This window comes from Peromyscus eremicus, chromosome 10, assembly GCF_949786415.1.
Source record: "Peromyscus eremicus chromosome 10, PerEre_H2_v1, whole genome shotgun sequence".
Taxonomy (NCBI): domain Eukaryota; kingdom Metazoa; phylum Chordata; class Mammalia; order Rodentia; family Cricetidae; genus Peromyscus; species Peromyscus eremicus.
The window spans coordinates 92,484,321-92,499,557 of NC_081426.1; the positions used below are offsets into that span (position 1 = coordinate 92,484,321).

At 43.1% G+C, this 15,237-nt stretch overlaps 1 protein-coding gene across 2 annotated transcripts; it reads left to right on the forward strand.

Annotated features, from left to right (window-relative positions):
• The first annotated feature begins 3,047 nt into the window (after positions 1-3,047).
• Mepe (matrix extracellular phosphoglycoprotein) lies at positions 3,048-13,612 on the forward strand. 2 transcript variants are annotated; one of them, XM_059275305.1, is made up of 3 exons: positions 3,051-3,114; positions 6,815-6,875; positions 11,441-13,612. In XM_059275305.1, exons 1-3 carry the CDS (start codon positions 3,051-3,053, stop codon positions 12,738-12,740), a joined length of 1,425 nt encoding a protein of 474 aa, XP_059131288.1. In that variant the 3' UTR covers positions 12,741-13,612. The 2 variants fall into 2 exon arrangements, with proteins under 2 accessions (XP_059131289.1, XP_059131288.1); XM_059275306.1 differs by lacking the exon at positions 6,815-6,875 and having other exon boundaries at positions 3,048-3,110; positions 11,442-13,612.
• Positions 13,613-15,237: the final 1,625 nt, after the last annotated feature.

Below are 15,237 nucleotides of genomic sequence, written 5' to 3' on the forward strand. Positions count from 1 at the left end.
TGAATCTGAGGCTGTGTGTAGAGTAGGTAAGTCCTCTAGGTCACAGCTCCCTACCAATCCTGTAGGGGCTTTACCTCTTAGGGCAAAGACCTGCAGGTTCCTGTCCTCTGCTGTGGAATTCCTGTTTTGTATTTTCTGCTGTTTCCTTTGCTTGGCCTCTCCAGCTCAGTGGCTGGCTTCTGGAATAGGCCAGCAGGTCCCTGTTGCTGGAGCTGGCTCTTCCTAGACCTTCTGGCTGGAATGTTCTCCCATACAAAGTCATGCAGCTACCATTCTGTCATAGTCTGTTCATGCTACTGTAACGGACTACCTCAGACTTGGTAATCTAAAGAGAACAAGAGTTGACATCTCACTGTTTCAGTTTCTTGAGGCTTTGGAGGTTGGGAAGTTTAAGATAAAGGTGCTGGAAGGTTCACTGTTCAGTGGAAGATAATTGTCTCACCTTCCAACATGGCATCTTGTTACTTCCTCCTCGGGATATGGTGGGATGAAAGCCGTGTGTTCATGTGGCAGACAGGTGGAATTCAGAAGAGTGGAGGTTTTTTCCTTCAGTCTTTTAAAGTGGTTAATCTCATTCATGAAGATTCTCATCTGATAACTTAGATTCTAAAAGCTTAATGTTATCACATGGGAGTTTTAGTTCTATGATATAAATTTTGGAGTAATACACATGTCTAAGGCCCTCTGAGGATTCTCTATGTAAAATTTCAGCCCTGTGTCCTTACTCCCAATGCTTGAGATCTCTTTCTGCAATATTGCTTGAACTTCATCTGTGTCACCTTCTAATACAATGTAGTTCATTGTCTGTTTTTTTTCATTGGATGGTAAGCCCCATGAGGCAGAGTTATTTTCTGTTTTACTCACTGAGGCTTCTCCAATGCCTGCCATGGAAGAGGCACTCAAAACATCATTGTTAGCTGTTTCTGAATATAACTCAGACACAATTAAGTTTATAAACTTACTTAATGAAAATACTTACAAATTTGTTGGTTTACAAATATTTTCTATTTATAAATATGCAAGCCATCCACCCATTTCTAGTTAATAGTTCTGAAATCAATTCTAATTATCTAGCAGCATAATGTCCAAACTGAGATATTTATATTTTTCTGTTTATTCTACTCTCTGGAACATTTGATAGCAGCTTTCTACCACAAAAACATTTTTAGATTAAAATTACCTTGCCCCCTGTGGTCATCTGTGGGCACTTGTGACAGACTCCTCGCTGGTCCTGAGTGGGCCATGCTGATTGGACACTGGGGGCTCTAACAAACTTTAAATTTCGGCAAATGCCCAGGGACTGCTAAACCTGAAGAAGCCGAGCTTTGCCAAAGGTCAATGACACCAGGTAATTTACTCCTTACAGAGAACTGCTCTTGATTGAAAGTGCTTGCTTAAGCTTGCTGTTTCCTTGCCATACTGGTCTGCTTAATTGAAAAGAAGTGCAAACTGGGACTTTTCTCAGCTGAGGATAATTGTCTAAATTCAGCGCTTTGGTCTATACGATAGGTAGAGCGCTAGAGATCATTAACTAAACTGCATGTCTTGGCAGCAAATTGGCCCATGGGCTGACTATCGTTATTATCAGGTAATAACTGGGAGCTGTGCCATGGACAAACCAGGCACAGGAGAAGGCAGCTGTGCTTCTGGTGATGAACACTGCACTGATGCGTCTACCAGCGCTGAGCTCTTTGATAAACGTGTAGACTGTCCTTATCTACAATACTTAGGAGCCAAAATTGTAGCTTGAATTTAGGTGTAGATCCATAAGATAACATTAAGTTAGAAAAATACAAACTAGGATTATTTTTACAATGTATCTTAGTTGCATTGTTTTGCTGAGCAAAAGTTTTTACTATGAAATGTTTAAATGTTGTAAGAACATTTAAATTACTTTCCCCATAAAAGTATTTTCTTCCAACAAATCATATTATTATTTTTATATTGGTTGTTATATGTTTATATGTCAGTAAAATATGTAATGTTCATCAAGACCAACAGATTGCTGTCCAGAGCTACACTCGTAATTTTTCAGTGTAATGGCTGCTTGAGTTAGCTGAGCTCACCAGGTCCCAGGGAAATATCCATCACACTACATACATGTGCTTTACTCCATAACTAAAAGCGAGTATTCCAAAGTTTGCTCTACTGAAGTTTATATAAAATAGGATTTTCTTTAAGTTGACTGCATGTGGCTTTTATTTGATTAGATGGAATAACAGAATCTTACTTTAGGTGACATAGAATCTCGGTTAGGAACAGCTACTTTGCCAGAATACTAACCCCAGTTCTGCTCATTAATATTCATTAATTATGGAACATATTACATGACATTTCTGAGTCTGTGTCCTAGTCTATAAAACTGGTAAAATCACCTAGCTCATAATTTTGCATTGGGACTCAAATAAATAAACACATGGAAAATTCTTAGAATGATGTTTAGCTAATTTTATTATTTAGTAAATGCTTATGCTTACAGTAAAAATTGCTCCAGCTGTTTCTTTCTCTGGCCCCTACATAGTGACTAATGTTGTAATGAGTGTGAAGGTGTGCCACTGGGGTACTAGCCTCGAACTGATAAGATTCATTGCTCACTTTTGTATCTGCCATCTTGACACACTTAATGATTCAGTTAGGAGCTGATATGTTGCCTTACTGCTTTCAATTATACAAGCATTTAATGATAGTTTTTTAAGCACATAGGGAAAATGTCAGGTTACCAATAGAGCAAATAATTATGTCTATAAAATTAATTTCTATTAATTGATTATTGGAATAATTATAGTCAATGATTTTTGTTTTATGTAATAATCAGACATGAAAATAAATTAAAATATTAACTTTTAACTATGAACTAATGGTGCAAACTACATATATTTATATAGATGCTAATTTTATAGATGTAATTATATATAAGGTATGTAATCTATATATTAAAAGGAAATGAACTGCTGGAGGGGGGATGTTGCATACGTGTGTGTTTATGTCTGTAGCTCATAAGTGGCATTGCTAAGAGAGGTTTTGTTACTTTTTCAGGGAGACTTGTGATGATGCAGGCCATGGCCGTGTGTGTTGGACTGCTCCTCTTCAGTGTGACCTGGGCAGCACCAGTAAGCATTTACCAATTCCTTTACGTGTCCCATGTTCTCTTTGTCTCTCTAGTTTTCAAGCAGTGTTTGTTAAAAAGTGAAGCATGGAGCGTGCAGCTCAGAAGCCTAGCAGCATCGGATGCAAAGTATAGGACGGTGCCATGCTGCTTTTCCAGGAATCTCCGAGAAAACTAGTAGCCAGCCACTGTGTTCCAAGTCAGAGCAGATTCATGAGTTATGCTCAAAGCCTAGAACCATAATGTATCAAAAGAACCTTGTAATATTTTACCAGAACCTTGAAGAATTTGACACGAATGTGTAAAGCTAACTAAATACATTTTGCAAATAGATGGGACTGGGAGGAAGCTAGAATGTCTCTGTTATCTGGCAGTATCCTGGCACAGTGGACGCCTGTTAGAAGATGTTCCCTTCTTTGGTGAGGCTAAAATGGAACTGATACCCGTGAACTTAACCTAAATCAAGCTTCTTCTATTGCCTCTCGTATCTTTCTTCTTCTGACTCACCCAGATGAGCACTCAGGATGTGACTAAATTATCCTGTGACAAAGTTGAGCACTACAGACTCTTTCTGCAATTCAGACATGCGGCTAATTAGATAACGTCTTACCAGCATCCGAGCTCTCAGAGTAACCTTCTGGGCTGAGTGGCTACGGAAACAAGCACTCATTGCATTGCTGACCATGCTTAAATATAGGTCCTGAGCAAGTGGGCGAGCAGCTGGGTAACCAGACTGACAAGGACGAACCATCTTGTGAAGGAGCAGCACTGAGGGAATCACACCACCCCCTTCATGCACAGCCCTTAAACTGCAGTAAGGGCTGTGCTGACTGAACCAGTCAGTCCCACCCGACCCACATGAGGTCAGTCAGTACCGTACAGGCATGCACTGAGCAGGGTGGTGGTTGAGTGGGTCTTGCTGACCTACTTCAGTCCAACCAACTGAGGCTGAGTTATTTTGAACCACACATTCTGGGGAACGGCCGAAGTGTCCTTTCTAACCAGTTTCCAGTAAAGTGCTAGGCCAACATCAATCCAGTGACCGCCAGTCCAAAGAGGCTGCCAGCTTTCCTTCTTGGGGCAGACAATGTCCTATCCATTACAGTCAAGTTCAAGGCAACTGCCAAGTGGGTGTCAGAGAAGCAGGGAGGATTGCAGATTTCAAATTAAAGAGTCGTAGTAGGGGAACAGGGACAAAATTGGGCATTATGAATTGCAGTGTCATTTTTTCTCACAGATATATGCATTCCATTTGGACATTTACCTCAATTAGTTGGTTGTAGATTGTTGGTATAAAAAATGAGTCTATAGTAAGTCATGTGCATGCATCATAATTATAACCCAAATTCAAACAGTTTTAAAGTGTGAGAAAAGAGAAGGGGCAGATCAAGCAGTAACATTCAATTAATATCCATCGTATGCAATTGAGTGGGGGAGGCTTTGATCCAAGTCACAGTGGATCAGGAACTATACTGGGTTAATCCACAGCAGCAAGTACATGTTCTAACACAAACGTCAGTGTGCAGGCACTCTGTGTTAGAAGACACTCCTGCTGTCATATCCTCATTGTTAGACCTCACCATGTTATGTCTGTATTCTTCCTCCTATAGCTCATTTGATATTACTAAAATGAGGTAACAGTTTAAATTTATTTTCACAGAACCATGGAAGAACTAACAATAAGAAATAGATGCAATAAGGAAAAAATTATGAAATATATCTTGAAGATTTGACATAAACTTCAGGAACATATCTCCATATTAGTAAACATCCCTTCAAATAAAGCTACTTTAATTTTTTGCTTTTATTGCTTCAGTCTTGGGATTTTGGAGGAGGAGGTTGGGGGCGGGGCACCTCCCTGCTTCTCCACCCCAGCTGTGTCTGTGTGGGTATTCTCTTTCCTACTGCTCATCTCACGGGCTTGTTAAGGTACTCAAGTGAAATTTTTATGCAAAAGTCCTTTGCAAACTGTGAGATTCTCTGAAATATATTGTGTCCTAGAAATATAAGATGTTACTGACAAAGCAATTGTTTGTTTCTAGGATGAAATGGAATAGTAGTCCAAATAATGGGATATTTTCACTAACCACCTCGTTTATATTTCTGTGAAGATTTTATCAATCAGAGCAGAGCCACATAAATACAATCCCAAGGCTTTGAGTGTTGTTTAGGAAAAGCACTCTTCAGGCCAATAGGACAGGTGGACAAGGTGGTCCTCAGACTGCTTGCCTTTTTTTTTTTTTAATCTTCCCCTGGGACTTCTGTCTCTTCTGTGACTGATCCATCATGATGCCTGCTTCCACTTTAGCATACACATAACACCAGCATAATCTACTCATTTTTTCCCTTTGCCACAACAGTGATAAGTGAGAAATATCCAAAGGAAATAAGGAAATGGAAATACTAAGATTCGAAGAATTGTTACACGACTTTGTTGACAGAAAACTTGCCCCAGGATTCTTAGGTCCTATATTTGTGTGACATCTCACATGACCTTGACTCCAAGACCTGAGGCAGCTATCATATCTATTTCTCAGTGTCTGACCTCTATGTACTTCAGTAAGTCTCAGTAGATGAGTTACCTATGCTCAAGAAAAAAATTGACATTCAACACTGATCAAAGAGAGTGCCTGATTTATTGGCCATGTCCATTATCTCTTGCCTAAGCAAAATGTTTTGCCACGTAACTAGGTATCACTGTGCACCTGTACACACAGGGCTGAGGTAGGTGACTAGTCACGACTGTGTACCTGTACACACAGGGCTGAGGTGGGTGACTAGTCACGACTGTGCATCTGTACATGCAGGGCTGAGGTGGGTGACTAGTCATGACTGTGCATCTGTACATGCAGGGCTGAGGTGGGTGACTAGTCATGACTGTGCATCTGTACATGCAGGGCTGAGGTGGGTGACTAGTCACGACTGTGTACCTGTACACACAGGGCTGAGGTGGGTGACTAGTCACGACTGTGTACCTGTACACACAGGGCTGAGGTGGGTGACTAGTCATGACTGTGTACCTGTACATGTAGGGCTGAGGTGGGTGACTAGGCATGACTGTGCATCTGTACATGCAGGGCTGAGGTGGGTGACTAGTCATGACTGCATCTGTACACACAGGGCTGAGGTGGGTGACTAGGCATGACTGTGCACCTGTACGTGCAGGGCTGTGGTGGGTGACTAGTCATGACTGTGCACCTGTACATGCAGGGCTGAGGTGGGTGACTAGGCATGACTGTGCATCTGTACATGCAGGGCTGTGGTGGGTGCTGTGCTTCTTCGGCACCACCACATTGTAACACAGCTGTTGACTTACACTATCACCACACCTTCTCACTTCCAAGTTACCTCACTTACACCTAACACTCGGGTTTGCAAATGAACGCTTCTCTCCTGTGGATTCCAGTGTCCATTACTCCGACACTGGAGCCCATGCCTGCCTTTCCCCTTCCATGCTGTGGGGACACTTCTGCACACTGGAATTTGACTCTGTGGTAGAGATGACATTGCCATCTAGTGGGGAGGAAAATGATGTTTTCTTTCCCAGCACACATTTAAGGAAGAGTGAGTCCAGTCCTCTTTCAGTCAGAATGATTTTCCACACTAATATAATCCACTGAAAGAAAAAGAAGTGAAATGTTTGTTGTTTGAAGAAATGAATGAAAGAATGTTCTGTTTGGTGAAATTGGGTTCCTTGTTTCCTTGCAGAATTTCAACCACAGACTGTGAAAACTAGGCAAGGCTGTGTAGAAGAACAGAGAGCAAACAGAATTTTTCCTCTCCAATACCTATTAAAATAGCTCTGTAAAGAAAAAAAAAGCCAGTGAGGGAACATTTTTAACTGCCAAAATGTTCTTGGGTGCCTAGGCTAGAAGTGCACATCATCCAGCAGAATCATGACATATGCTATAATTATCTATAATTATAATTCCTACAGTAGATGATTGAAAATGTCCACATATTGATGGCTTTTTGTCAGTGGGATTTCATCCTTCAAATGGAACAATGGTTGACTGCACAATTTCAGAGGGATAATAAGACTTCTGGACATTGTCACTAGCAAATGCTATTCCCCATGTGTGCTGTATGTGAAAGCAACCAGAAGTGAAGAAAGGTGTGGGGAGGCTGGTGAACAGGCTTCGGTAGAGAATTCGGCTCCCATGGAATTGGTTTTCCACTTATATCAAGAAAGGCAAGGAAATACTATCAGATTTGCATGTCACCAAATTACAGCTCATTTCTACCATGGTTTGTCCTGGCAGTCCCAGTTCTATGTTCTGAAACTCTCAGCTGAAAATTACAAAGGTCCAAACGGCAAACCCGAAAGCCGGAATGCTCATGTGGTGGCATTTGCCAGCTGGACCTCAGCCAGGAGCGTACTAAAAGCTGTCTTTCTTCTAATGTCCTCTCCATCCTACTCTGGAAGAGTTTCCTCAGGTTGCAGTTCCACTGAAGTATAGTAGTAAGATCGACACAGCGTGGTATGACAAACAGTTGACAGTGACATGCAGGAAAAATGTATTTCAAGATTTATACAAAAGAGAGCCCGAGGTGGCTGTCTGCTAGGGTGGCCAACGCTCGCCCTCCTGTGGTTATAGGAGGTAATACCGATTTTCAGAAGCAAAATCAGATTTTTCTCAAGTTAAAAAATATACTGTAGTATTAGGAAGAAATCCAGAAAATTTCTTGAGACAAAAAAACACCTTAATATGATGGTGCAGGTTTTTGCGTCATTTATAAGGATCACCATGAAGAATACGTCTACTCTGAAAGTATCCTAAAGATGAGTGACTAAGTTTGCATTTGCAAGGGGGACTCAGCAGAGACAAGGTGGTCCGGCATTTCCAGCGGTGGATGTTGCCTTTCTTCCCTCTCCCACCAGGTTCTGAAGTCATTGTGGTATGCAACTCTGTGTTCCAGAACCCTCCTTACCCCCATCTACTGCTTTGGCTAAAACCACATTCTGCTTTGGTACCTACTTGGGCAAGTGTGGCCTTGGTGGACCCCAGGGCCTTGCAAATGTCATTGTGCTGTGTCTCAATAGCACTGCTTCTCAGGAGGAGGTGCTCTGAGCAGATTCCACCATACACTAGGACAGGGTAGACTCCCAGGGGAAGGAAGTTACTATGACAGGCCGTCCTGTACTCAAGAGTGGCACACGTCTCTGTATCTTAAACTCACTCCACAGATGACCTCATCCATGTCCGGTCTCATTGGAGAGAAAGAGTGAGGCACTTGTCACTGGGATGACAATAATTCTTTCACTCAGTGGCTTCTTGCAGACTCATTGCCCAAAGACCTTCAAACAGCTTCAAATGTCTCCAACTAAAGGACAGTTTACTTTCCTAAATCTGGCTTCATTTCCCCCCAGAAGTGAGAATTCTTCTGTAGAATTTTGTTTTCCTTGGCTAGATATTCTCTGTATGGCCATCTCTACGGCTGCATTGATCTGTCTATTAAAGTCAGTTAATTTTAGTTCTGGGGTGACAGAGGTTTTCCGTGCTTCCTGCTATGTGAGATATAATGCCAGCTGAAACAACTCAGGGAATACAATTCCTTCTCTCTCAGGACTTAAAGACAGAAGAGAGAGACGGAGAACCCAAGACAGGATGTGGAAAGTGTCATGTGAATGGCACAAGGGATAAAAAAAATATCCAGTGGGGCGGGGAGTAGAAAGATATCAGTTCTGGGCTGGTGTTCAGGGAAAGCTACAGAATGGAAACTGTGAGCTAGGTTGTGGGGGGAGAAGACAGAAGTGAGTGGGAGGGCTGTTCTCCAGTGAAAGAATGCCATGGACTAAGGCGCGGAAGGAAGGAAGGAAGGAGGAGACTGACCAGCCAGCTGACTCATAGCCGGTCATGCAGCTGATGATGGACTGGAAATCACTTCCCTGAGCACATGTACAACAAGAAGCTTTTGTGTTTTAAAATATTTTTCTCAGACAAATGGTTAACTGTCTTATACCAAAATTAAAACATAGCCTCTTGCTTTTCTATACAAAAGTTTTATTTGCTCTTCTAGTTAAATATACACCAGTCATTAATAAGCATGCTACCTTTCTAAAGAGAAAAGAGGAAAAAGAAAAAAAAAACTAATAGAAACACCAAAATGGAACAAAATTTCCTCTAAGAGTAGGAAGGAAAAAAAAAACACTAAGAATTTTTAAATTTAAATTTAATTTAAGATACTATACTGATTTTTCTAACCCACCTGTTCACCTCTAAATGTCTCATCAGAAATGAGTAAATAAACATAAATGCCCAAGGCCAGCTTCCTGAGACTCAGTGGCTTAAGCTAAGTATTTAGAATGTTTTCTATTCAGAAGTAAACCGCTACAGTTCCTTTTTTTTCCCTCTCATAACAAAATCTTACCTTTTCCCCAAATAAGCTTGGAACTATAAAAGCTAGTGAGTAATAATGGTATCATCATTTCCATATGTAAGATCATTTCAGATTATATCTTAAAATTCAGACAAATGGACACTTTTGGAGACTTCCTACTAACAAGTTCTGCCAGACTAGAGGGGACTTCCACAAACTATTCTTACCTGCAGTTCAAGTGTGTGCGGAATTAAAGGACTCACAATTCCAAACACTTAGTCGGATACATTTTAAAGCAAGCAGGGGTGGAGGGGCACAGCAGGATGGCTCAGAAGTGGCCACCAAACCAGACAACCTGAACACTGTCACCAGAACTCACATGGTGCAAGGCGAGATGAAACTCCCACAGGTTATTCTCAAACATCCGTCCATATATGGGTGTTGACACATGCAGGCTTTCCCAGCCCCGCAGTGAGCACACGCGCGCGCACGCACACACACACACACACACACACACACACACATGCATGCACATGTGTGCACACACACAGTATTATTAATTAGAGATTGAAGATATCACAACTCTATCTTAGACAATGTGTGATCAGTGGCCACAAGCTCGCAGAACCCACAGCCAAAGGGTGGCATTCAGAATGCAGGAGTAGTGAAGGAAGAGTCCACAGTTAGCTGCCACTGTGCAAACCATAAAGACAGGAGAGGACAGTTGTGCATCCTATGAGGAAATGATTGCTGTTGCCACTGTGTAGGAAAGCCAGCTAGCATTGCATCAAGGGCGTCACATGACCCCGTATGAATGACCGCTGGCGCCATTTATATAGATCTTGGTTGATGAGAGACACTGTGATAGATGCTTTGCTTGCGTTATATCCTTTAACATAATTATTTCTTTTTAAAATCCTGAAATGAATTTATTTTCTTATTTTGTAGTGAAAAATCTGATGCTCAAAAAAGCAAAGTAGCGTCCCTGGGTCATGTACCTCTCTGAGCCACATGTCTCCACAGCTCGCCCAGCCCGAAGAGGGATGGCAGCTGAGGTGGTACCTGAGCCCTTCTGTGGCACAGTTGCTTCAGTGTGCACTGGAGTGAGAGATTTGAAACTGTTTTGGGGCTGGAGAGATGATTAGGCAGTTAAGAACACTTACTACCCTCCCAGAGGATCAGGATTTGTCTTCCCACACTTCCACGGGAGCTCACAACCATGTATAGCTCCACTTTCAAGGGATCTGATGGTCTCTCTGGCCTCTGCGGGCATCAGGCACACACACGGTGCACAGATACACATACAGGCAAGCACTCCCACACATTAAAAATAGTAAGAATCAAAATGTTTGGCCATTCTGTCTGCTGTCTGATTTGACGCAGCTCACCACGGCCCCTGCTTGCCCAAACTACTTTAGCAGTTACTTATACTTCGTAAAGGTGTAAGTTTCTAGCTGATTTTTCTTTTTCTCCACATGGGAGCTTTCATCTATTCATATCTTTAATTATCATGACCAAGATGTCAATATGTTCAAGGAAAGCCAACACACTGAAGCATGTCCAAAAATATATGGATTCTGCCACTTAGTCTTAAAATTTTCTCACCGTTTTGCTTCTGAATATTTGAATCTTGCCTGGCCATCAAATCTACCTCATTCTTCTTTTTCCATGAAATCTGCTTTGCTCCATTCCATCCTCATTGGGTTGTAGACTTTTCATTAAATATATTATAGTTTTTAAACATTTTTATGAATTATGCTTTAAACACTTTTTAAATAAATTATCAGGTTTTTTAAATTTAACATAAAGTAATCACTTTATGCTAAAAATTTTACTTTAGCAAGAAGAGAAAGACAGAGACAATATTGCTTTTCAACAGCTTGGCAAAGGAAAAAAATCACAAGTCAACACCTAAAGAAATCATTACCGAGAAAATAGAGAAAGCTTTGTCTCTTTTTGAAGCCAATGAAAGTAACAAAAGTAGCAACCCCCCGATCTTTTTGTAAATCCACAGATGCTGAATGAAGAGGAGAGCACCACCAACCAAGGCAGTGCCCATGGGGACCTAACAGCATCTATGCATCCTGAGCCCACAGGGATTAAAGGAGCAGAGAATGTAGGGGATGCCCTCCTTAACCGGCCTGACCAGGAAAGATATGGTGCCACTCTCGTCAGAAGTAACCCACAGCCTATAAAGAGACCGGTGACGAGGACTGAACTACGGAGGGACAAAAACAGAGAGAAGAAACCTAAGAGTGTTCCAAGCATGATTCCAGCAGATATCAACGATGCTAAAGACCACTTCAAAGATGAAGAGAATCAACAGAGGTATCTGCTATCCCGGAACAGCTCAGTAAAAAGCAAACATACCCATCAGGTCCGACGGAGCACTCACTATCTAGCACATCTGCCCCAAATCAGAAAGATCCCCGGGGACTTTGAAGGCAGTGGTTCCCCATACACTCAAGTGAGGGGGGATAATGACGTCCCTCCTTTCAGTGGGGACGGGCAACATTTCTTGGACATTCCTGGCAAAGGAGGTGCTGTAGGGCCTGGTCTGGACAGCTCCGCTAGTCACAGGGGCCTCTCGGGCTCTGACAAAGCTGAGATTGGTAACCCGCAAACAAGTGGATTGGGTTCTAACGAGATCCCAGAGAAAGAGAGACATGGCGATGCCATTCCAACCGGAGACGGAGACGAAACGGCACACCGGGCAGGTGCTGCTGGTGTGAGCCTTGCGGAGGGCGGCAACGACATCACAGGCAGCACTAATTTTAGGGAACTCCCTGGAAAAGAAGGAAACAGAGTTGATGCCGGCAGCCAAAATGCCCATCAAGGGAAAGTCGAATTTCACTACCCACGAGCGCCCTCCAAAGAGAAGCCGAAAGGGGGCAGCCGCGACAGTGCGGGGAGCGCCAGTTACAATGAGATTCCCAAGCGCGGCAAAGGAAGTTCTAGGAAAGATGCCGGAGAATCCTACAGGAACCAAGTGACCTGGACTGAAAAACAAAGATTTCCGGGAAAAGGCAAAAGCCAGGGCCAGGTTCTTCCTTCTCACAGTCTTGGTAATGAGATTAAAAGCAAAGGCGATTCCTCTAACGCTCCCAGTAGTGAGGGGATTATAATCACACACAGCAGAAAAAACCATTATGTACTCCATGGACAAAATAACTCCACACGGAATACAGGGATGTCACAACGGAGAGGCGCCTGGCCGTCACGAAGGCCCCATGCCCACAGGCGCTTTAGCCCGCGCAGAAGCGACAGCAGTGAGTCATCCAGTGACAGTTCAAGTGAGAGTGATGGGGACTAGTCCCCAGGAATTTGGACCAGTCCTCGGCTTCTGTCCTGGAGGAAGAGAGGACACAGCGGGAACTGAGCAAGCTAACAAGCCTGGTCCCCTCAGGACGTTGTGCTGTTACATATACGGTTACAGGAAGAATTTCTACTCAAAGTTCTAATGCTTTTTTTAAATAAAAATTTTCATTAAGAATTGATATTGTAGGTAATATTTGGATAGCCAACATCTTAAAATGGCCTGTGGATGTCATGTGTGCCTTGATGTGTTGTTTGCTCTTCAGAGTGAAAATAAATGTGCTTTTTCTATGATCGTCTGTAGTTAAATGAGCTATAGGGGACTGTTGGCCGTAGTGGAAGGATTAACGAGGTTTAATCCACCCCCAGCAGAGAGGTAAGGTGTGTGAAAGGACTCCCCGGAGCAAGGCTGGAACCACTCCCTGACTGTGCTCTAACGGGCATCTCCCAGTTGGTGGCCAGCTGCGCTCTTCCCTCACGATGTGCATTTACAGAGTCCTACACGGCAAGTTTTATTTCTGAAACCAATCTCATGATCACTTTGGCTGGTTCTGTCTCTACCTAGAGAGGAGAATGGGATGAAGTGCCGTGGGAGACCGGGAGAGAGACGCACAAAGGAGAGGGCCAGACAAGGACCCGGTTCACAGATACCACACACTGACCACTACCAAAGTATTCCCAGCTCTGTGTCTTTCTCCCGTTCTTGAGCACAGAAGGTTTTCTGGTCAAGATGGTCTTGTAGCACAGGTCTGGAGAGGGGACCTATGTCTTCTGCTGAGGAAAGCTTTTGTCCCATGGCAAGAGAAACGTACCCAGCTGGTGCCCCGTTTTCTTTTCTCAACCTTCTCCTTGGCTTAGCATGAGCATGCTGTCTGGATGTGTAGGAGCCAGTGTGTGGCCTTAAGCATAGAAAGGCCACAGGGTCAGCTCCATCAGTCTCCTGCCTTAAACATCCTGTGTGCCGGAACACTAGCTCTCCTCATGTCGGGCGTCGGTATGTTGCTGTTACCGATGCCTGCTCTGAATTCATTACTAATATACTTCTCCTTTCTCAACACTCTCCTAAATAGTGAACATCCAGGAAAGGAAAGGAGGAATGGAAGATACAGGAAGAAATGTGGGCATTATTTCTTCTGCCCCTCGTAGACTCTCAAACAACAGACATCTTGACCAGTGTGTTCTTTGTGGAATCTGTGTTTTGTTTCCTGGTACTCTCGTTTTTTAAATAAAAAATTCAATTTGACCAAGAAGAAAAAGCACACTGAAAGCAATTAAGTAGAGAAATCATAACCAAATTTAAATTATAAATAAAAAAAAAATGGAAACCAACCCAGTAGCTTTTGCACAGGAATGGTCTGAGCACATGGAAACTCTTGGGATGGTGAGAGAAAGCCCTTAGTAGATGAAGAAAGCAAATGCCATTCTAGCTCTTTACCTGTGGGGACTCCAGGGGCCATGGTGGTCTTGTCTGTTATCTAGGGGGATGGTTGTACACCTCAGTTCCCTAGCTAGAGTGTTCCCTCTCCCCATGTTTGAACACTCGTGTGCAGCCCTCCAAAGCCCTGGTGAGGGTATATACATCTGCTTCTTTATAAGTGAAGGAAGGAAGGAAGGAAGGAAGGAAGGAAGGAAGGAAGGCAGGCAGGAAGGCTTCACCATGACAACGTGCTGTCGTCAATGCCCACACGGGGGGCACTGCTACAGATCCAGACCTGCAGAAGCTCACAGGACGCTCTGCTGTATCTACACTCATGTTTCAGCTCCACCGTCTTCATTCAAACATAAACACAGCTGCCTTTGGAGGAATGAGAAAAGTGAACGAAGTCTGCCACCTTGTGCCCCAAAGGGAACACTGTCCGTTACCAGCTGTGGGGGCAGTAGGGTCTCATTTGTCTGCCTGCCTGCAGTGCACTCCCTGAAAGCCACTTGCCTGGATTTCTCTGTTTGTAAATGTCTGTCTTCCATTTGCCACCCAATACTCCAGTCAATCAGGGCAGACTACCCAATCCCGTTCAGCTTCTTAAACTTGAACAAAAACCAGGAAATGAAGACATTTTACAAAATTCGGTGAAGCTCAAAAGGGAAGAAATGCTCCTGGGCTTTACTGAGTGGATAATGTAACTAAAGAGAAAGGTGGTCAAGAACAAGGCAGGATACAAGGAGATAGCTTGGGTATTCACCTATAACATTAGCAACCAGTAAGCGACGCCAACACAAGCGGATCCCCAGAACTTATTGGCCAACAAGCTTAGATGTATTGATGAGCTCAAAGTTCAGAAGTTCAGTGGGAGAATTTGTCTCAAAGTAGAAAGTGGAGAACAACCTAGAAAAATACTTTAAGTTAACCTCTGGCCTACTTACACACACACATGTGCATGCACACCCTCACTAATACATGCTTACACTCCACAATCTGTAACATGTACATACATCACACAGATGTGCACTCATGTGCATGCGTGTGCGCGCGAACACACACACACACACAGAGGATA

Bases quoted from the DNA above. Each gene is read 5' to 3' on its own strand.
- Mepe (XM_059275305.1), top strand. From the start codon at position 3,051: ATGCAGGCCATGGCCGTGTGTGTTGGACTGCTCCTCTTCAGTGTGACC. The intron at 3,115-6,814 runs GCATTTACCAAT...GTTTCCTTGCAG, and splicing joins GACCTGGGCAGCACCAGTAA to AATTTCAACCACAGACTGTG. The intron at 6,876-11,440 runs AATTTTTCCTCT...TGTAAATCCACA, and splicing joins GAAGAACAGAGAGCAAACAG to GATGCTGAATGAAGAGGAGA.